This window comes from Physeter macrocephalus, chromosome 8 (assembly GCF_002837175.3).
Source record: "Physeter macrocephalus isolate SW-GA chromosome 8, ASM283717v5, whole genome shotgun sequence".
NCBI lineage: Eukaryota > Metazoa > Chordata > Mammalia > Artiodactyla > Physeteridae > Physeter > Physeter macrocephalus.
Window position 1 is genome coordinate 87,183,269 of NC_041221.1, and position 22,090 is coordinate 87,205,358.

The 22,090-nt window shown below is 35.0% G+C and overlaps 2 protein-coding genes across 3 annotated transcripts in view; one reads left to right on the forward strand and one right to left on the reverse strand.

The window, feature by feature from the left end:
- RASA1 (RAS p21 protein activator 1) overlaps positions 1-22,090 on the forward strand; it is a 105,473-nt gene that overhangs the window by 80,839 nt on the left and 2,544 nt on the right. Inside the window, exons 12-24 of one of the 2 annotated variants that reach the window (XM_055086650.1) lie at positions 5,405-5,492; positions 7,552-7,629; positions 9,360-9,517; positions 10,022-10,098; positions 11,653-11,825; positions 12,361-12,520; positions 13,239-13,381; positions 14,842-14,957; positions 15,724-15,810; positions 16,669-16,713; positions 16,980-17,047; positions 18,573-18,661; positions 19,939-20,016. In XM_055086650.1, coding sequence (XP_054942625.1) covers positions 5,405-5,492; positions 7,552-7,629; positions 9,360-9,517; positions 10,022-10,098; positions 11,653-11,825; positions 12,361-12,520; positions 13,239-13,381; positions 14,842-14,957; positions 15,724-15,810; positions 16,669-16,713; positions 16,980-17,047; positions 18,573-18,661; positions 19,939-20,016 — 1,360 coding nt within the window. The remainder of the gene's footprint in view (positions 1-5,404; positions 5,493-7,551; positions 7,630-9,359; positions 9,518-10,021; positions 10,099-11,652; positions 11,826-12,360; positions 12,521-13,238; positions 13,382-14,841; positions 14,958-15,723; positions 15,811-16,668; positions 16,714-16,979; positions 17,048-18,572; positions 18,662-19,938; positions 20,017-22,090) is intronic. The other variant, XM_055086651.1, reaches the window with a different exon arrangement.
- Positions 18,107-22,090, reverse strand: part of CCNH (cyclin H) — a 37,592-nt gene continuing 33,608 nt past the window's right edge. The window contains exon 11 of the mRNA XM_028493046.2: positions 18,107-18,590. The gene's annotated coding sequence lies outside the window, so the exon portion shown is untranslated. The remainder of the gene's footprint in view (positions 18,591-22,090) is intronic.

The window sequence follows — 22,090 nt, forward strand, 5'->3', positions numbered from 1 at the left end:
ACTGTTTGTTTGCTCTTTAGTTCTTCTAGGTCCTTGTTAAAAGTTTCTTGTATTATCTCCATTCTATTTCCAAGATTTTGGATCATCTTTACTATCATTATTCTGAGTTCTATTTCAGGTAGACTGCCTATTTCCTCTTCATTTGTTAAGTCTGGTCGGTTTTTACCTTGCTCCTTCATCTGTTGTGTGTTTCTCTGTCTTTCCATTTTGCTTACCTCACTGTGTTTGGGGTCTCCTTTTCGCAGGCTGCAGGTCGTAGTTCCCGTTGTTTTTGGTGTGTGCCCCCAGTGGCTAAGGTTGGCTCAGTGGGTTGTGTAGGCTTCCTGGTGGAGGGGACTAGTGCCTGTGTTCTGGTGGATGAGGCTGGATCTTGTCTTTCTGATGGGCAGGTCCACGTCTGGTGGTGTGTTTTGGGGTGTCTGTGGCCCTATTATGATTTTCGGCAGGTCTCTGCTGTTGGGTGGGGTTGTGTTCATGTCTTGCTAGTTGTTTGGCATAGGGTGTCCAGCACTGGTACTTGCTGGTCGTTGAGTGGAGGTGAGTCTTGGCATTGAGATGGAGATCTCTGGGAGATTTTCGCCGTTTGATATTATGTGGAGCTTGGAGGTCTCTTGTGGACCAATGTCCTGAATTTGGCTTTCCCACCTCAGTGGCACAGCCCTGACGCCTGGCTGGAGCACCAAGAGCCTGTCATCCACACGGCTCAGAATAAAAGGGAGATAAAAAGGAAGGGAGGAAGGAGATAAAATAAAATAAAATAGTTATTAAAATAAAAAATAATTTAAAAAAATTTTTTTAAGTAATTTAAAAAGAAAAGAAAGAAAGAAGAGAGCAACCAAACCAAAAAACAAATCCACCAATGATAACAAGCACTAAAAACTATAACAAAACAACCACCACAACAAAAAATAGAGAGATAGAACCCTAGGACAAATGGTAGAAGCAAATCTATACAGACAAAATCACACACAGAAGCATACACATACACACTCACAAAAAAAGAAAAAGGGAATGAAATATATATATCGTTGCTCCCAACATCCACCTCTTCAGTAGGTCCACGTCTGGTGGTGTGTTTTGGGGTGTCTGTGGCCCTATTATGATTTTCGGCAGGTCTCTGCTGTTGGGTGGGGTTGTGTTCATGTCTTGCTAGTTGTTTGGCATAGGGTGTCCAGCACTGGTACTTGCTGGTCGTTGAGTGGAGGTGAGTCTTGGCATTGAGATGGAGATCTCTGGGAGATTTTCGCCGTTTGATATTATGTGGAGCTTGGAGGTCTCTTGTGGACCAATGTCCTGAATTTGGCTTTCCCACCTCAGTGGCACAGCCCTGACGCCTGGCTGGAGCACCAAGAGCCTGTCATCCACACGGCTCAGAATAAAAGGGAGATAAAAAGGAAGGGAGGAAGGAGATAAAATAAAATAAAATAGTTATTAAAATAAAAAATAATTTAAAAAAATTTTTTTAAGTAATTTAAAAAGAAAAGAAAGAAAGAAGAGAGCAACCAAACCAAAAAACAAATCCACCAATGATAACAAGCACTAAAAACTATAACAAAACAACCACCACAACAAAAAATAGAGAGATAGAACCCTAGGACAAATGGTAGAAGCAAATCTATACAGACAAAATCACACACAGAAGCATACACATACACACTCACAAAAAAAGAAAAAGGGAATGAAATATATATATCGTTGCTCCCAACATCCACCTCTTCAGTTTGGGATGATTCCTTGTCTATTCAGGTATTCCACAGATGCAGGGTACATCAAGTTGATTGTGGAGATTTAATCCACTGCTCCTGAGGATGCTGGGAGAGATTTCCCCTTCTTTTCTTTGTTGGCACAGGTCCCGGGGTTCAGCTTTGGATTTGGCCCCGCCTCTGCGTGTAGGTCGCCTGAGGGCGTCTGTTCTTCGCTCAGACAGGACGGGGTTAAAGGAGCAGCTGATTCGGAGGCTCTGGCTAACTCAGGCCATGGGAAGGGAGGGGTACGGAGTTTGGGGCGAGCCTGTGGCGGTGGAGGCTGGCATGACGTTGCACCAGCCTGAGGTGTGCCGTGTGTTCTCCCGGGGAAGTTGTCCCTGGATCACGGGACCCTAGCAGTGGCTGGCTGCATAGGCTCCTGGGAGGGGCGATGTGGATAGTGACCTGTGCTTGCACACAGGTTTCTTGGCTGCAGCAGCAGCCTTAGCGTCTCATGCCCGTCTCTGGGGTCCGTGCTTATAGCCGCGGCTCGCGCCTGTTTCTGGAGTGCCTTTATGCGGCGCTCTTAATCCCCTCTCCTCGCACACCAGGAAACAAAGAGGGAAGAAAAAGTCTCTTGCCTCTTTGGCAGCTCCAGACTTTTTCCCAGACTCCCTCCCGGCTAGCTGTGGAGCACTAGGCCCCTTCAGGCTGTGTTCACGCTGCCAACCCCAGTCCTCTCCCTGGGATCTGACCTCTGAAGCCCGAGCCTCAGCTCCCAGCCCCCACCCATCCTGGCGGGCGAGCAGACAAGCCTCTAGGGCTGGTGAGTGCTGGTTGGCACCTATCCTCTGTGTGGGAATCTCTCCGCTTTGCCCTCCGCACCCCTGTGAGTGCTGGTTGGCACCTATCCTCTGTGTGGGAATCTCTCCGCTTTGCCCTCTGCACCCCTGTTGCTGCGCTCTTTTCCGTGGCTCCGAAGCTTCCCCCCTCCACCACCCACAATCTCCGCCCGCAAAGGGGCTTCCTAGTGTGTGGAAACCTTTCCTCCTTCACAGCTCCCTCCCACTGGTGCAGGTCCTGTCCCTATTCTTTTGTCTGTTTTTTCTTTTTTGTTTGGCCCTACCCAGGTACGTGGGGAGTTTCTTACCTTTTGGGAGGTCTGAGGTCTCTGCCAGCATTCAGTAGGTGTTCTGTAGGAGTTGTTCCACATGTAGATGTATTTCTAATGTATTTGTGGGGAGGAAGGTGATCTCCATGTCTTACTCTTCTGCCATCTTGAAGCTCCTCCCTGCTTTACTTTAAATATAAACCATTTCAGAAGCACAAGTTTGAAGACATTCAGTCATACAAAGAGTTATTACTGTAGTGAATATTTATGTGGGAATTTTATACCTTTATCTTTTCTTAGGCTGAATGTTTTACTGTGGCAGTATTTATTGTTTTATCTACGTTTAGGAAGGATGTTTTTGCTGGATATTAAATTTTAGGTTGGTAATTATTTTCTTTCAGCATTTTGAAGATTTTCTACTTTTCAACATTTTGTCATTCTGTTTCTCTTTTGGAGATAATGTATCTTTTTTCCTTCAAGGTGTACTGTATTTCATCTTTCTCTGGAAGCTTTGAGAGTTTTCCTTTCCTTAGATTTTCAAAAGTTAAACCAAATATGCCTACTGTAAAAAAATATATTTTTTAAATGTATCTTAATGTTTGTAGAGCTTCTTCAATCTGAGACCTGATGTCTGTTGTCAGTTTTGGAAAATTCTTCATTAGTATCTCTTTAAACAGTTCTACTGCCACATTGTCTTTAATCTTCTGGGACTCATGTTACATGTTATATTCCTTTTACTATGTCCCATGTGTCTATTAAACAGTTTTCCATGTTTCTTAATTTTTTTCCTCTCTGTGCCTCAGGCTGGATATTTTCTTCTGATTTGCCTTCAGCTCACAAATCTATTCTTCTGTAGTTAAATGCATTTGTTGAGGTCTTAATTTTATTACTTTTGCCACTTTAGAATTTCCATTTGATTCTTGTTTTAAAAATCTAGTTATCTGGCAGAATTCTCTTATTTTGTTATCTTTTTTTTAAGCACTTTAATTACAGATATTTGAAAGTTGTATCTGTCCTCAATATCTGGATTATATGTAGGTCTTTCTTGTTTGTCTGTTCTTCTTTTGGCTTTTCAATCATTTGATCCTGATTCCTGTAATGTCTACTTATGTTTGACTGAATAGTGGATACAGTGTATGAAAAACTGTGGAAGCTATGGATAATGTTATTGTCTCCAGAAAGGACTGTTCTTTTGCCAGGTAAGTTAGAGTAGGGTTAGTAGGGTTAGTTCATATTGATCTCCTCAGGGATCAACTGGAGGTATTGGTGAAGGCTGTTCTATTTCTGGTTTGCTCTTATTCTGAAGGCATAGCCCTTCAGGGGTCTCAACTGAAAGCTTTCTCTTTTAAAGGCCCTGAACTCATTTGTCTCTCCCAGCACTGTGAAACTCTGAATGTGCTTCGTTAGCTTTTTAGCCTCTTAGATGCTGTTTTCTGCTTACTGCCCCAGATTCCTGCCCTACATGGTTTAGGAATTGGCAAACACCTTGAAAAGAAAAGCTGTGGAGAATGTCAGTCTCACCTCACTGTGATCTTGGTCCCTTCAGTCTGAGCTGCTTGTTCTCCAGTGACTTCAAACAGTTGTGTTTTGTTTGGTTTATATTTTATCCTGCCAGGAGGGTTAGTCTGGTACAAACCACTTTCAGAATCAGAAGTTTTCAATTGACATATCCCATTGTTTTATGGTATTCTCAAAGCATTGAAGAGAGGGTTTTTTATCTTTAATAAATGTTAAGCTTGTACTCTGGGTATTTTGCTATGACCTTCTAACACTAAAGTGTAAGATATACTCTTTGGTTAAAGCAAGAAATAGAAATAATATTTATTGAATTTCAAAAACTTGAAGGCCCTTGTTAAACATTTTATAAACATTTTCAAATCTAGTTGGAAAGGCAGCACATCTTCAAAAAAGATATAAGCTACTATCTAATACTGTACTTACATGTGAAATGAATTATACTACAGTGCATACTATAGGAAGATAAGAACTAATATTTATTGCACACTACTGTTAGGTCATTTGATCCTCAAAATAAGCTTATGATGTTTCCATTAAAATGGAATGAGGAAAAATGGCCAGTTGTAAAAAAAAATTTTGAAAATAAGTAAAATTATAAAGAAGAAAATTAAAATCACCCACAATCTACTGAGAGATAACTATTAAGAACATTTTAGGCCTAAAGAACATGTCTAGTCTTTTCCCAGTACATATAAATGTATATTATATATCATCCTGAAGCACTGAGTTTAGTAACATTTTATTTGCTTTAAAGTCTTTAGATTAGCTATATGCAATTCTAGCACTCCTGCTTCAATTTTATTGTAACTTTTCTATTTCTAATGCCTTTTAAAATTAATCTACACAGTACTGTGAAATATTTTTACACTTTGGTAATTTGATAAAATTTCAATAGTGCAGACAAAAAGCTTTCTAAAATATACACAGCTGACATTTTCTTTTTAGTAATCTAGTACAATGGATTATTTCTCTAAATTAAGAATTTTGTTGTTTATATAAATTACATAATTATATTGTGATTTTTTTTCTAAAGTTAGTGTAAAGTTGGTATGTTAAACTTCCTAATAACTTTTTTGTTTGTATTTTAAAGGCCAAACTGTTTTCAGATAGTGGTTCAGCACTTTAGTGAAGAACATTACATCTTCTACTTTGCAGGAGAAACTCCAGAACAAGCAGAGGTAAGTTAACTGTTTTTTCAACTACTGTCAACTTTATTCAGCCCTTGTTTTCTTTTTTAACTGGAATAGAAAGCTCTTGCATTTAAGATAATGTGATAAAAAGGATGCCTGAAATCGAATCATGTTTTATTTTAAGGAATGAGAAACTTTCATGTGTAAAAAAAATTTTTTTGAAAGAAATGCAGAAAAACACAGTGTAGGGTTATTAGGAAAACTCCATTTTAAATTGACCTTTAAATGGGCTATGATGTTGAGTCCAACTGAGAATGTTCATTGAAAATCCTCTCTGCAGAAAGGTTATTTCTCAGTACAGTCAAAAAGGTAAGCCAGTTAGTTTTGCTAATAAACGTTGTTATTCACTGGTTGAACTGTGTCTAAAAATAGAAATTCAGTCATCACAAGGAAAAAATTTTGAGGAATTTTCTGTTTTTCTCTAGATAAGTCTAGATATAATGTTTACTTTCAGCACTAGCCATTGATCCATGTGCAATGCCCTTATTAAAACTTTCATTAAGTTTTAAGTAATGCTGTGAAGAAATGTTTTTAAAAATCTCCTTTTAAAAGTACTTTGATTTCTTTGAACCATATTTCTGGGGTGTTTAGAGGTATTTTATAGAAATATGGCTATATTTCTTTTGCTTATACTCTATGGAAGGAACCCGAAGGTAGTTTAGAGGTGAAAGAAAGTGACTTGGTTGAAAAAAAAAAGAAGATAATTTGCCAACCCTGGATATGAGGCAGATGGCTCCTAAAACTCTGGATCCTGGCATGGGCTCCTGATTCATAAATTATGAAAATATCTTAGGGTGTAGAATAAATTTGATGAATGAGCCATTGTGTTTTATGGCTTATAATTGAATATCATTTTTCCATCATGGAAAAATATCTCAATTGAATACTCATTATTAACTTATAATACACATAAAACCCTGTTTTGTGGGTATGTAGCCCTAATTTGCAAAAATAGGGCTCATAATATTTTGCTGTTTGACTTTTTTTTAATGTTAGATATTGAGTTAGAAAAGAAACTTAAACTTGAGTATCTTATCTTCCAGTTATTTTATCATGGTCTCTCTTTCTAAAGATGTGTTACTTACATACCTGGATGACATTTCAATGTGTTTTGCATGCCTCACATAAATATAACATTTTCTTATTGGATTTATCTATACTCTTTCCATATTCTGTTTCCATATATCCCTCAAAGTTCAAAAATACCACTGATAGTCCCAGTTTTTTATTACTTTGGTGGCCTGTGGTATCTCTGGTTATTGTCTTCTCTTTCTAAAAGCTATGGTAATTGATTTAGTCTTAAGTTTGCTCCATTAAAAGACGTTCTCTAAACACTGACAGAGTTCAGACTCATTGAAATAGCCAACAAACTAAAGACCTAATTGAGTGAAGCAGTAGTACAGAGCTTTCTAGAAACATGTATGCCAAATAAAATATTTAGATTTATTTTTGGTAAACCTAAAATTGTTCTCTCCTTTCTCCAGAGTACTAGATCATTAAACATTTTAGAATATAGCTGCAACTTAATATTAGGCTGAAATATTGTTTTAAATATAATGTTATATTTGAAAGGCTTGTAAATCACCCAGACCCCCTTATACATTTCTACCTATATCATGGTTTAAGGTAAAGATTAGAATATTTGTCATCAAATCAGTCATCACATTATCAATTGGTTTTGCAGTCAGCCTTCCTTTCACAAAATGTATCAAGTTCAATTCTGCTTTAGGGTGCCTCAAGTTTAACTGCTTAAATATATGTAAATTTATTTTCTGGCTAATAAATTATCACTCATTGGTACTTAAGATTAATATAGAGATTCTACAATAATACAATCAATATTTTACAGAATTATAATTGTTTTGGTCACTGTTTTATTTCGTTGGAGCACTGATGTATTTAAAGCACAGGATACTCTTGAGTTTAGAAATGGCAGTCTAGGGAAGGAAGGAGCTATTGAATTTGGGGAAAAAACCCAAACTGTTGATTGGAAACTGCATAAACTATTGTATACTATATTTCTTTGAAATGCTGTTATTTTTCGTAGGACTGGATGAAAGGTCTGCAGGCATTTTGCAATTTACGGAAAAGTAGTCCAGGGACATCTAATAAACGCCTGCGTCAGGTGAAACTTGATTTTCTTTGATTTGTGATTGTCACAAATTTGTGATTGTATTTTGCTTTATCACTTTGCTCTTTATTTTTATTTATCTATGAACTATTTTGGGCAAAATTTCAAACACTTCAGAATTCTTGAGAGGTGAATCTTTTCAGGTATTTTAAAGCCATGCTCCCACTTGCTTCAGCAGCAGGAGAAATAGTTATTTCTTTATGAAAGAGAATATTCTTTATATACTTGCTGGATACTTAGCCCATAGTGCCATCTTTTGAACACATACCAAGGACTTTTTTTCTTCCACTGAAAGTAACAATACCAAGTCAACAACAACAGAAACTATTCTGTTCGGCACTATTATTTTTTTTTCTTCTTCAAAAAATTATTTTGGCCTGTGTCAGAAAGGTACTTACTGAAAACATCATCTGACTGAAAGTACCAATCCTGGTAAACTTTAGGGTTTTTCATTTTATAGTAATTGCTTTTGAAACCTATTAGATAACTTATGGGTAGTATACTATCTTATTTGAAACCTTCACATGCCTGCATGTTCATTTATGGAGAGTTAAGCTAGGCTTTCTCTTTTGTTCTAGGTATGTAAACTCAACTTTATACCCTCCATTTCTTTGCATTTTTCTTTTAGTTATCCCCAGATAATTGGAAAAAGTTAGGTAAATTTAATATTCTTGGAGTTTTGAGGAAAGTTTCTTTTTTGTACAGTATTTATTGACTAAAGTGACTCTTGTTTTACTTATGGGAATTTCCAATAAGCTTGGTGAATTTAACATACTGTTCTATTGGAAGTGGATAAATGGTTATTATTTAGATGACTGAAAGTTTTATTCCGTGTAACCAGAAGTCTGATACTTTCCCCAGGGACATTTAATTAAATGCATAATCACTATGTGTTCTCAAAACATGTTTTAACATTTTGAAAGCTATGGAATATCAGATTCAATTTTTGTAGATTGTATCTTGTGAGAAGTTTCAGGCATGAAATTATTATTTGTAGGTATAATATTATATAATCATAATGATATAATAGCTAACAATGTCTTGAGCCCTTTTTATGTGCCAGGTACTCTGCTTGTGCTTTTATACAAATCATTTCTAATCTTCACAACAATTTGCAGTGTAGACTTTATCCTAATTTTATATCTGAGGAAGCTGAGGCTCATAGAAACTGACTTGTGCAAGGCCACACAAGTAGTATGTGGCAAGAGGGAAAGAGAACCTGATACTAGAAGATAGATGGTTTAAGTTTTGCATCAAAACTGAAAAATAACTTCGCTTCTTTGGATCTGTATCCTTTTCTGTAAAAGGAGAAGGTAGAATCAGTATTTTAAAAATATTTTCTAGCTGTGGAACTCTGTATAGAAAGAAAATCTTCCAGATGAGCATTATATAGCATGTCAGATTTTGATTTGGGTGGTAACAGTTATTTACTTAAATTAATAAAGAATCCTCAACTTCATTTTCTCTGAACCATTGTTTTATAGCAGAAAAGGGGTATTTCATTATTTTTGCAGGAATGTAATTGGAGGAATAACTTGTAAAATACAATTGTATTTATTTTTTTAAGTGGGAAGAATTTATTAAAAGGGAAAATATAACTGAAGGTCATGTTTTCTGAAAAAAGGGGAAAATAAGTCACTATTTTGGGTTTTTATAATAATTGCCTTTGAAACCTAATGCATAATTCTTGAAATCTGGGGTAACGATTTCTGTGTTTTCTTTAGGTCAGCAGTCTTGTTTTACATATTGAAGAAGCCCATAAACTCCCAGTAAAACATTTTACTAATCCATATTGTAACATCTACCTGAATAGTGTCCAGGTAGCAAAAACTCATGCAAGGGAAGGGCAAAACCCTGTATGGTCAGAAGAGTTTGTCTTTGAGTAAGTCTTATTTTATCATTACATTAGATGATTTTCTTTTGCTGTAATGCATTTTCTTGCCTTTTTTTATTTTTTTAAAACTCTGTATCTAAATCACTCAGAACACGGTGCCAAGCTCAGGCATTTTAATAATACACACTTTTTTTTTTTCTATTGTATTTGTTCACTTTTACTAGTAAAGTGCTATGTCCTTGGTTTTTCACCTAGTTATTAATATGAATTACCATTACTGATGAATCCAAAAACATTTACTAACATACACAGACAAAATGTTTACAAGGGTTTCCAGGATTTACTCCAGGAAGTTAAAGACGGTAGGGAAAGTGTAATTTGCTTGTCTGTATTCCTGTGTACCAAATAATAAAACATGTTTTGAATCTAGTTTTAAATCTAGCACTTTCAACTGGGTTAGCAGATATAGGGGGTTTATTCAATACTAATAAAGGAATTAGATAGTTTTTTGCCAGGACATTTTCTTAATTCTTTTTCTCCTTGCTGCTTTAGTGATCTTCCTCCTGACATCAACAGATTTGAAATAACTCTTAGTAATAAAACGAAGAAAAGCAAAGATCCTGATATCTGTAAGTTGACACAGAAATTTCTAAAGTAAAAAAGCATGTTTTGGGCTTCCCTGGTGGCGCAGTGGTTGAGAGTCCGCCTGCCGATGCAGGGGACGCGGGTTCGTGCCCCAGTCCAGGAGGATCCCGCATGCCGCGGAGTGGCTGGGCCCGTGAGCCATGGCCGCTGAGCCTGCGCGTCCGGAGCCTGTGCTCCGCAACAGTGAGAGGCCCGTGTACCGCAAAAAAAAAAAAAAAAAAAAAGCATGTTTTATATACTTTGGAAATTCATAATGAAGTATAGTCTAAAATGGAAATTAAAAAGGTGTTTAAGCAGTGTAACTTGAGATAGCTTCTTTTTGTACTTCTAAAAGTATTGATTGCTGTATCTAAAAGAAAAAAAATATAAAGACCAAAATGGCTAAATTGTATATACTGTAAACTTAAGCCCTTAGGATTAAAGTAGGATCTGCTCACCCTACCTCCACAACGTATAGGAAGAAAAAGAAAACAGTAACAGTGGTCATCTTTCCGTGGTCCTTCCTTATCCCTTCTTCCTACTTTTTAGGTTTCTTCTACGTTCCTATACTTTGCATGTAAATGAAAAAAAGCACTCTGTTAAATTTTTTTCTTTAAACTAGATTACACTGCTCACTTCTGGTAGTCAGTACTGGTTCTTGGCAGCACAACTTTTCCCAGTCTGTTTCTGAAACAGGCGGCAATGGGATTTAGCAATTCACACCAGAGTGAATTAGGTTAATCCTTAAATACCTTCTTAAAATCAGGCTTAGGGGAAAAAAAAGTGATATGTGTTAACAGAATCAAAGCCTGAATTTTTTGCTATAAATAATGTTTATTCTGTAATTTCTGTACTCTTAAAATGCTTAACATTTTTAGTGGTTCCCCATTATTTTTAAGATAAAATCTAACCCCCTAGCAATGATACAGAAGAAAGGCTCTTTCCTGATCCACTCCTCCCCACTCTTACTTTCACTGTGTAATCTTTTGTATATCCTTCTCTCCAACTACACCAGCTTTCTTAGCTCTTAAATTGTCCATGGATTTTTAAAACCATCCACCATACCTTCTGTTTAGACTGCACACACTCTTTTTTTCTGTTTCTACTTAGCTACTTTCAGATCCTGTTACAAGTCAGCTTAAGGGGGTACCTGTTTGGAATGGATGTTTAACCTCCACAGAATGAATTAGATATTATTTCTCTGTACTTCATTAGCATATACCACTTTACAGCACTTAGCACAGGGTATCATAATTGACTTCTTGCCTCCTTGGCTAGACTGTTGCCTCCTTGGCTAGACTGTTACCTCCATGCAAGTCAGAGAATATCTTATGTCTGTATCCCACATCCCTGCCTATCAGAGAGTCTGGCACACAGTAGGCATTCAGTAAATGAATGAAGTAAGCATTTAGTATTAAATTTATGATATTACTGAAAAGTCCTTTAATAAAAAGCATTTAAATAACACTACAGATAAGATAGAACATTAGGAAAATCTGTGTGACTAATTACAGTGTCATCTTTTCAGACAGTAATCATTTGATATTTTTCTGTCACAGTATTTATGCGCTGCCAGTTGAGCCGGTTGCAGAAAGGGCATGCCACAGATGAATGGTTTTTGCTCAGCTCCCATATACCATTGAAAGGTATTGAGCCAGGATCCCTGCGCGTCCGAGCACGATATTCTATGGAAAAAATCATGCCAGAAGAAGAGTATAGCGAATTTAAAGAGGTATTAAAGTTATTTACCAGTCCAATTATTTTTAAAGGCATTAAGAAAAATAATTAACTTTTTTTTCCCCCCAACATCCCTACTGGAGTATAATTGCTCCACAATGCTGTGTTAGTCTCTGCCGTACAACAAAGTGAATCAGCCACACGCACACATATATCCCCATATCCCCTCCCTCTTGCATCTCCCTCCCTCCCACCCTCCCTATCCCACCCCTCTAGGTGGTCACAAAGCACCGAGCTGATCTCCCTGTGCTATCCAGCCGCTTCCCACCATACCCATTGAGTTAAATATATTAATTTCATAGTTTAGTGGCACAGTGACAGGCAGAGAAGGTTGAAAAGCCTTGCAACAGTATGACATTGCTTTTAAGAGACTATAAATATGTAGGTTACAAACGCATTCTGTTTTTAATAAATTTATTCAATAGAACATATTCCTTAAATGTATACATATAGAACGTATTTCCTGTTAATGTTACTGAGAATGCTTAATGCTGTATACTTTCAACAATCTTTCTTGATGTCATTTTTAGCTTATACTGCAAAAGGAGCTTCATGTAGTCTATGCTTTATCACATGTATGTGGACAGGACCGAACACTACTGGCTAGCATCCTACTGAGGATTTTTCTTCATGAAAGGCTTGAATCGTTGTTGTTATGTACACTAAATGACAGAGAAATAAGCATGGAAGGTACAGTATGGATGTGTTAGTGTGATACTTTTAAAAACTGGTTAATGATTAGATTTTATATATCAAGTATATATGTACTCTATCTTAGAACATATTAAATAGTTAAATCATTTTACAAAGTTACTCAGTTTTTCATTCGTTAAAAATTACAGTTGGAATGTCATTTCTGATTCTTAGGCTGGCTAATATGGGGGGGTAATATCTCTAATACAACTTACTGTCATGGCAAATTAGAAGCCATAAGAAAGTGACTTCCGTGTCCAGATCAATGGCTCATACTGCTTGATTATTAAGAATAATAAGTTAATTTATACTGGGGTTTTACGTTACATTCTTGTTTGTATAACTCAGATTTTTCAAAGTGTGGGCTCAGTGGACAGCAAAGGTGGATTCTGGTCCTAGTTTTGTCACTATTTGGCTCTTTAGTCTGAGTCATATAACCATCCAGAGCCTTTGTTTGTTCGTATAATGTGGCAGTGTTAATTCCTTCTCCTGTTTATGATCTAATGAAGTGAAGGAATAGAAAGTCTTTTGAAGAGTTAAGTTTATAGGAATATAGGATGTCATTATAATCAGTATTTAATGCTACATGCAAATAAACATACTTAAATGGCTATAATTATTTGAGGAAAAAATGAATTCATTTAATTTCCAATTTGGTTCACATTAGTACAATCCTTTACAGATAATTTTTTAATATATATATATATTTATGTAGATGAAGCCACTACCCTATTTCGAGCTACAACACTTGCGAGTACCTTGATGGAGCAGTATATGAAAGCCACTGCTACACAATTTGTTCATCATGCTTTGAAAGACTGTATCTTAAAGATAATGGAAAGCAAGCAGTCTTGCGAGGTGAGTATTGCAGCAAAGAGCATATTTTAATAGGTAATGCTTTATAGCTAACTGCACTTCAAGGCACATATACTAGCTGTCTGAAACTGTTCATCAGAACAGTTATACCTTTTGTAATACGTTTAGAAAAATGTTATGCAAAACAGACTTTTTAAAAAAGATGTACTTTATTTGGAGATTAAAAACCTCGAATTGCACCAGAAATACATGAAAGTACTTTATCATTTCTCCTGCCGTACTAATGATAAAAGTGTATGCTACTTTCAGAAAGTGTGCAAACATAAATTGAAGTTATTGTTAGAGATTTCTGTTGTGTAAGTTCTATGTGACACTTGCTAATAACATCAAGGTTTCTCCTCAAAGGTTTTTTTGAAGTGGGGGTGGTGGTGGGAGGGTCAGAGATAAGATAACCCCCTCAAAAGCAAATAAGAACATCCTTTTAGATTATTGAGGCTTCAGTGTAAACTCATAACAAACCATTAAGAAAAGGAGTAGAATCTCATTTATATGGCTATTCCATCATTTTATTTTGAAGGCAGAGAAACTACAGAAGGAGGATATTAAATATATTTTTTATGTCTGATACAAAATAAAGGAACTGCTTTTGATAATGTACACTGGGAGCACTCAAAATATTAATTCTGCACCAAGTTGTCAATTTTTACTAATTAACTTAAGGGGAAGAAATGGATAATTTAGTGTTGGAAACCTGGGGTTAACACCATAGTTGGTCTAATAAGTGTAAAGGATACAGAAATGCAGCAAGTCTGCAGAAAGTCTCTGGATGTTAAATCCAGGCTAGGGAATTTAGATTCCTATATATAAATCTACTCCATTAATTCTAGCTAAGAATTCTTAGATTTTAGAAGTTACTGGAAAGTTTTTAGAAGGGTTCATGATGCTGCCTCTGAGGCATTTGGTATTTTATTAGTCATTTAAAAAGTCTTATTCAGAAAAACCTTTCTATTTTAATCAGTTATTTTCCTCAAATAAATAGATTTAAGATAGGTTTTATAATAATATATGGTGATCTTTCTTTCCAGTTAAATACTCCTAGTATATTTGGGCATGCGGCCACTGAAGCTGGGATTTTTTTGTCTTCTGGTTGGGAATATTATATTTAAAATAAAGTCTAATACAGTTTTATGTGTCTGTAAAAATCTGTGGTAAAAATGTGGTAAATGAATAAAAGAAAACTTCATTAATGGTATTAACCCAAAGCAACTGAAAACTGTTGAATAATCATTGCTCTTCAGTTGAGTAGATGGGAATTAATAGTAACAAGTCCCTTAGGAGTTCCACAGAGCAAACCCCAGTTAGCCCCACACCACCACCAAAAGACTAATACAGTTTGAAAAATGGAAAAATAGAGAACTTTGAAAACAACTGCTTGATTACCTTGATTCATTTGCATTTATCATTGCCAAGATGCATTTATATTGATTTATTCCTTCTCTTAGTTAAGTCCATCAAAGTTAGAAAAAAATGAAGACGTGAACACTAATTTAGCACACCTATTGAACATACTTTCAGAGCTTGTGGAGAAAATATTCATGGCTTCAGAAATACTTCCACCGTAAGTGGTGAAATTTTAATTTGACAAGAAATTGTATATTTGCATTTAAAAAAATTTGTATTTCTAAAACATGTGTAAGCTTTTCCACTGTCCTGATGTTATTATACTCTGAAGAAGTTAGGGTTTTTAATCTTTACACGATGAATTGTGTTTAAGGAAAAAGAGTGACTTGAAGAAACCAAAGTGAAATATTTGCATTAAAATAAAACAAATCATGTTTTTATATAGGCCAGTATGTCTGGTTTATATAGTAACTTGGGGAAAGAATAGAAGCTTATCTCAGATTTGAGGAGGTCAAAAAAGACATGTCTCTTTCCAGTCTGTAGTTGAACATCTTGCTCAAAATGTACACGAGATAATTACTCGGTGTCTGCTTAGCGGCTTCCGGTGTTAGTCAGCTCGCTTATTCAGGTAGAAGTTAACTTACATTAAAATCCGTCTTCCTGGAACCTGTACTCATTAGTTCCTCTATATCCTCTTTCCAGTACTTTTTCATACTTTTCTTTAATACAGAAGTAATCTAAAAATGGTAGGATTTCTTCCAAAGTAAATGTAAAGAATTGTTTAAATGAATTGATGATGAAAACTTTTTAAAGATTTCCTTATCCTTTGCTAAATATCACTACTTTTAACAGAGAACTTTTGGGGGGGAAATGGCCAGTTGCATTTAAAAATGTCATATATTTCGTAAATTAAGCTTTAGGCTGCAATGAGATCAGTATTTTCAATTGCTTTCTGTATTGAGATGGTTGTGTTATTTTGGCAGGACACTGAGGTATATTTATGGGTGTTTACAGAAATCTGTTCAGCACAAGTGGCCTACAAATACCACCATGAGAACAAGAGTTGTTAGGTAAGACTTACTGTTTTGTTAAATCATATAGCCTGCACTGAGTGTCAAGTGGATAATTGTGAAAGTGGAGACTAACAGTATACAGTACACAATTCAAGACCTTTTTTCTCTGACTTTTATGTCAGAGCCCTGTTGAATATTTTCTGAATTCAGATAGCTCCTAAACTTTAATTTACTTTGTGTTTTTGTTTTGAAGTTACTATGAGATACTTAGCTAGCAAGCTACCTTTTTGCATTTTCTAAAAACCTGAACATTCACTGATGGGAGGAGAGAAAGACTGGTTGATTTGTGCTGAGAACAAAAAGCAATAATTGAACAATTTAGATATTAATTAATTGGTTTGTAACAGTTTGTGACTCAGGGCTAATCTCCAACCAGAGTCTCCTTAGTTCTGAAGCTGTTACAGTGTGTTCATTGTGCAGTAATTAGGAGGAATTGCTTTGTCAAGTCATAGCATTTTGCAGCTTATATAGGGGGACTTTGTTGTCATTTTGATAAATTTTCCAATGAGGAAGCAGATAGAGATTAAATTGTTTGCTTAAGGTTATACAGAAAGTTAGTGGCTAAGGCCGAACTAAAGGCAAAACATCTAAGACCCAATCTAATATCCTTAACACTCTTGTACGCAGCGGGAGAGGCCACAACAGTGAGAGGCCCGCGTACCGCAAAAAAAAAAGTCACTTTTTCCCTAGTACAAATTTTTATGTAACTCAACAAAATCAGTATAACCAACTTCATTTATAACAGACTTTACTGAGCTGTTCTGTTTAAAGAAAGAAAGAGAAGTTAGAGAATGTTAGTTTTAGGACCTTACAGGACTATGTGTCTATTAAAAGGGTTTATTTGTACTCCTACAGTATTTCAGAAATTCTTAGTGTTCCTAAGGACACTCCTTCCTCAAAGTAAGTATAAAATGCACTACTGGCTTGGAATAAGTAAATCTCAAATCTAAATTTGAGAAAAGTGAATAATGTTTAAGCAGCAAATATATATGTTCTTAAAGTAAGATACTTTAGCTTATTATTTTCATAAAGTTGCATATTTGCTCTTCCCTACATTAGTTCAAAGTTCATGGTTCTACAGGTATTAACATTTTTGTTTATATATATTATTTTAATGTAACACATATTGTAGTTTTCTAAAAAAACAAAATTTCCCTCCCATTCAGTGGTTTTGTTTTTCTTCGACTTATCTGTCCTGCCATCCTGAACCCACGGATGTTTAATATCATCTCAGGTAATCAGCTTTTGATAAATTTTGAAATTAAAAAAAATAGAATAGTTTCATACTCTTTAGTAAGGTTACTCATTTCTTCTTTTAAATCTTTTTTTTAATAAGACTTGGTATAAAACATTCCAAAGCACCCCTTTCTTCTTCCTTTTGCTACTTTACACCTTTTCTTTCCATTTTGTTTCTTAACCTTTCTTTCCATCTAATATTTGAAGCCTGAGATGGCATGATTAGACACAAGTCATTTTTTTCCCATCCCTACCTATGTCTCAAACTCTTATGATGATGACTTTTTCCAGCCTGCAACGTTGGCTTTTTCAAGTTGGGAAGAAGAGCTTCCTGTGTGCTTTTAACCCATGCTAGACCCTGTCACTACCATTGCAAGTTGGATTTTAAAATTATAGCTGCAGTTGCAGTAGTACGCTGTGAATACTTATGAAGAAAGTAGCCCTTTGAGATTTCCCAGTGGAGATTACTTGTCACCAGCTATATAATGTTAATTGGCATTTTGAACTCCAACAAACCAGAATCAGTTTTGCTTATTACCCAAATGCCCATTATGGATTGACTTTCAGATGTTGTACACTTTTCAAATAAAGGATAAGAATGATATTTGTGACTACAAATGTAATCATGAGCCATCATTAGCAGAAGGAATCTGAAGTATTTTTGTCTTAATAATTTGAAGCTCAAAATTGTATTAAAATTTTTTGGAGTATCTTACCTTTATAGCCATCATATCTCTGTAATTATCTCCAATTGCTACTAAAATGGTTAAATCTATGGGTCTATTAAGAATTAAGGGTTTAGAATTCTTTTGGAGAGATTTATTTATCTGAATGTTAGGCTCTGAACCACTAGGCAATATTATTTATAGTTTAGCAATTTCAGATAAAAAGTACAATCTAAAATCAGGCAGCCAGATCTATCTATAGGTTTTTACTGTTAAATAATTATGTTTCTGAGCTTAAAAATTGAGAGAAATATTTTTCATTTACATCCTATTATTTATATAGGGCAGTGCTTCCTGATTAACCTTTAAAATATTTTTTAAAAATTAATAAATTGCATGTTTTTCTCCTCAAAATAAAGCAGAGATTCCAGACTTTATCTTTGTTATTGAGCTTTAAAGTGAATTATTTGAGTCAGTGGAGGCTGGGAGCAAGGAATTGCTCATATTGCAAATTGCTAACCTTGGATGGGTTGAAATTAGCTTTGTGAATTGTCCTGAAGGGTATGTGGAGTAACAAGTCTTTTTAGCAATAAGATAAAAGCTTTGAAGTATTTTGAAATATCCTGTAGTACCCTTTTCACGAACTAAAAGCACTGTTAAGTGTATTCAGTTTTTCCCCCTTTAAATCAAGCTCTTTTGAATTATACAGGTCATACTTTTTCCAAAAAACATTGAGTTCTGAATGGAAGAATGTTAGTATTTTAACAGTAAAGAAATATTAAAGTGCTAAATTTATAATGGTTTGCTTGGAAGTACCTTTGGAGTTGGTGTCATTAGCTGTGCCCGATTCTCTTATAGATTCCCCATCTCCTATTGCTGCAAGAACACTGATATTAGTGGCTAAGTCTGTGCAGAACTTAGCAAATCTTGTGGAATTTGGAGCTAAGGTAAAAACATTTTGATACTTTAAAATGTCATTTATGAATGAAACTTTGACACGATAAAACCATAAAATATGGCATAAGTAAATTTTCAAAAGTGGATATTTCATAAAGATAACTTATGATTTTGTTGATATGTTCATATTTTTAGACGCTTTTAGAGTTTGCGTTTTAATAGTGGAATTTTAAAAACCTCCATTTTAGCTAGTAGTATAGAAAGGTATTTTTTCAATATAATTTCCAGTATAATCAGATTCTTCCACTTTTAAGTATAAAAATCAATGAGCATATTTTTAAATGCACCCCAATCAATTTTATTATGTATTGCACAATAAACATTCTCTGTAAATATTAAAATTCGGATGAGTTTTTAAAACACTCATATGTGATCCCACTATCTAAAGATAACGACTGTTAATGTTCTGGTAGGGATCATACTATGTCATCTGCTTTCATTAATATTAACAGATAGCAAGTATCCTTATATGTACTTCCTTTCAGACTTGTCCAGTTATTTCCTTAAATGAACTTTGGAGTAAAAGTACTAAGTAAGAAGACATTTTGCTCCCCACAGCCTTGCCAAAACTCAACTAAACTCAACTAGTATTACTTTTTTATTTTTGACAATCTGATAGGCATGTTACTTTTTGTATTATTATTTCATTACTCTTAGAACTGTATGATTTTTCATGTCTATTTCTTTGGAATCGACTATTGAGGTCCTTTTCTCATCTTACTGATTTTAAGAGAGTGTGTATTAATATTAACCCTTTCCCATTTTTCATAGCATATTTTCGAAAAGGTTTAAGATTTTAGAATGAAGCAGTTTATAGTATGACTTAGCTTTTGAATTTATCTGAACCCTGAGGCAGGTTACGAGTACCAATTTTTTATTGCAGTCCCTACCACACTATATTTTAATTCCCTATATTCTCTGCTAGGTTCTAATAACCTCTGGGTACTTGGCAAATATTGATAGTTTCTCAGTAATTATTTTTGAATGACCTACATATAAGAAATTTGTGTTTGCTATGTGTGCTTTTTTTCATCCAGAATTTGTTTGTTCATTAAAAGTACTCCATACTCCTATTCCTCAGAATAACTGCTTGCTTATATTAGAAGGAAAAATATGGTCATTGTATGATTAAGTTAATTCTTACGAATAATGTGCTGCTACTGATAATTTGATTTATAAGAATTTTTGCTACATGTATGGTTTTTGTTATGGACCAGATAATGTGTTTGATGCATATATAGTAAGCTTTTTATTTTTATATTTTTAGGAGCCTTACATGGAAGGTGTCAATCCATTCATCAAAAGTAACAAACATCGTATGATCATGTTTTTAGATGAACTTGGGGTATGCATATAATTTTTCAAGTACTTTGACATCTATACTTAATATAGCTGAGTATATAACTCATTTAAGCAACAACCTTTAGAAAGCTTTTCTATCCAGAGCTTAAAAAAAAAAAAAAAACCCAAAAAGCTGCATTTTTGTGTACCTTCCTAAACAAATTACTTCATTTGATATAATTATAACAATTTACTCTTACACTGAATGATTTACACCAAGAATAGAGGACTGTGGCTTTTGAACTGCCTGTGTCAATTTTTAGTTTGTCCCACCTCGCCACTTTGACGTTCTGTTGCTGCTTTAGCTACTTTAACTTTGCTGCTACTGTATGGAATTTGAAACAAGATGGATGACCCACAGTTCTGGCCAGTTTAGTAAGTAAATGGACTGGAGAATGTATGTTCCTGTGGCTTTTCTAAGAATAAAATACATGAATTTGGTGTTAAACATCACTCAGTGGGACTACATATGCCTTACTTAGGCATTTATAAATCAGTTGTGATTATAAAATTAAGAATGGGATTTTAAAAATAATTTTTAAGACCCTGGATTTCTTAGTAAAGTTAAATTTTCTTGTTATAGATCTTCAGATACTGCATCAATTAAAAACTAAATAAATGTATTAGCAATTCAGTTCATATATATAGAAACCAGAAAAGAGATGTGAATTTAGCCAGGTGTATGGCACTAGGGAATGCTAGGGTAGGAGAATGTTCTGCTTTAAAATAGTCAGATTCACTTAAAAGCACAAGTAAACAACCACCACACCACTGTACAGTCAAACCAGTCAGGACAGCCTGTGCGGGGCCCCTAGTTTGCAGCTTCAGGTATAAGAAATTTAGTGTTGGTCCATATTGATAATAAAATTGAGAAATAAAGGAGCAGATGCTGATGTCCATCATGTTCCTATATGTGAACTCCTGGGAAGTTTTGAAGAATATAAATATTTCCGATTACCAAAAATATATAGTTGGTCCATGACTGAAACTTTTTTTTTACGATAGTGATGTTTAAGGAGCTGTATGAAACTGTCCAATATTTAAGGCTAGCTAGTTTTATATCAAGCCACATTTCTAGGTGTAGATTCAAGATTAGGATTCCATTTACTTTCCATAATCACATGTCTACAGTCCAGCTTTCTCTATCACTTTCCTAGTTATGCCACACGATCTAGCCTTTCAGATTGCTTAGAATTCCAATATTATAATACTCTGCCAGTCTCCTCATACTCTTCCACTGCTTTACACCTATATAAGTCACATTTATCTTTCAAGACTGACCTCAAACGTCTCCTTCAGGCAGGCTTTGCTGAGCCCTAAACCTGAACTAAATAATACCTTTTGTTCTGCTTCCTAAGTATCCTCTGCATATCCTTTGATATATGTAATTCTGTGATCAGTTTACATCTATGTCTTCTCTACTAGGTTGTAAACTCTTTAAAGACAAATATGGTTGTCTTTCATCCCATCTCTGGAAGCCTTCATTCACTGAATGAGTCAATTAATAAAAATGAATTATATTCTAATTATTTTTTTTATACCATAGAAAGCTGAGTGTTTGCAGTTTTTAGGAGTGTATAGCAAATACTGTCACCATTAGGGAGAGGAATAGATTTGTTTAAAACTACTGGTGATCTAAACTCGTGTTAAATTTTATTCCAGTGCTCAAAATAAAATCAATACTTAGTTACTATAACAAGTTGGTAGTACTGTATTGGCACTAATTTACTTTATGAACCTTATCTGAAGATAACATAATTAACACATCATTTCTGCACATTAGCAAGTGGTTGGGGCAGAGTCCACAGATAATTATAGGCCTGAAAGGTTCTCATCAGTGCTTTCGTAATGTAGCTCTTACTTATATATGCTGATCAGTTTGGACAAACTATAGCAGTTTAATAATGAAACTCAGTCTGAAGGAGTGGAGGAATTTTAAGTTTAGGTTGCATTTAATCCAGATTGGCAGTTAATGCTTGCATTATTTATGTTCCAGTTTATAAAAACATAATAATATTGCACAATATTCTGCCATGTGGTTGAAGAAAATGAAACTTGGTTTTGGTGTGAATACTGAG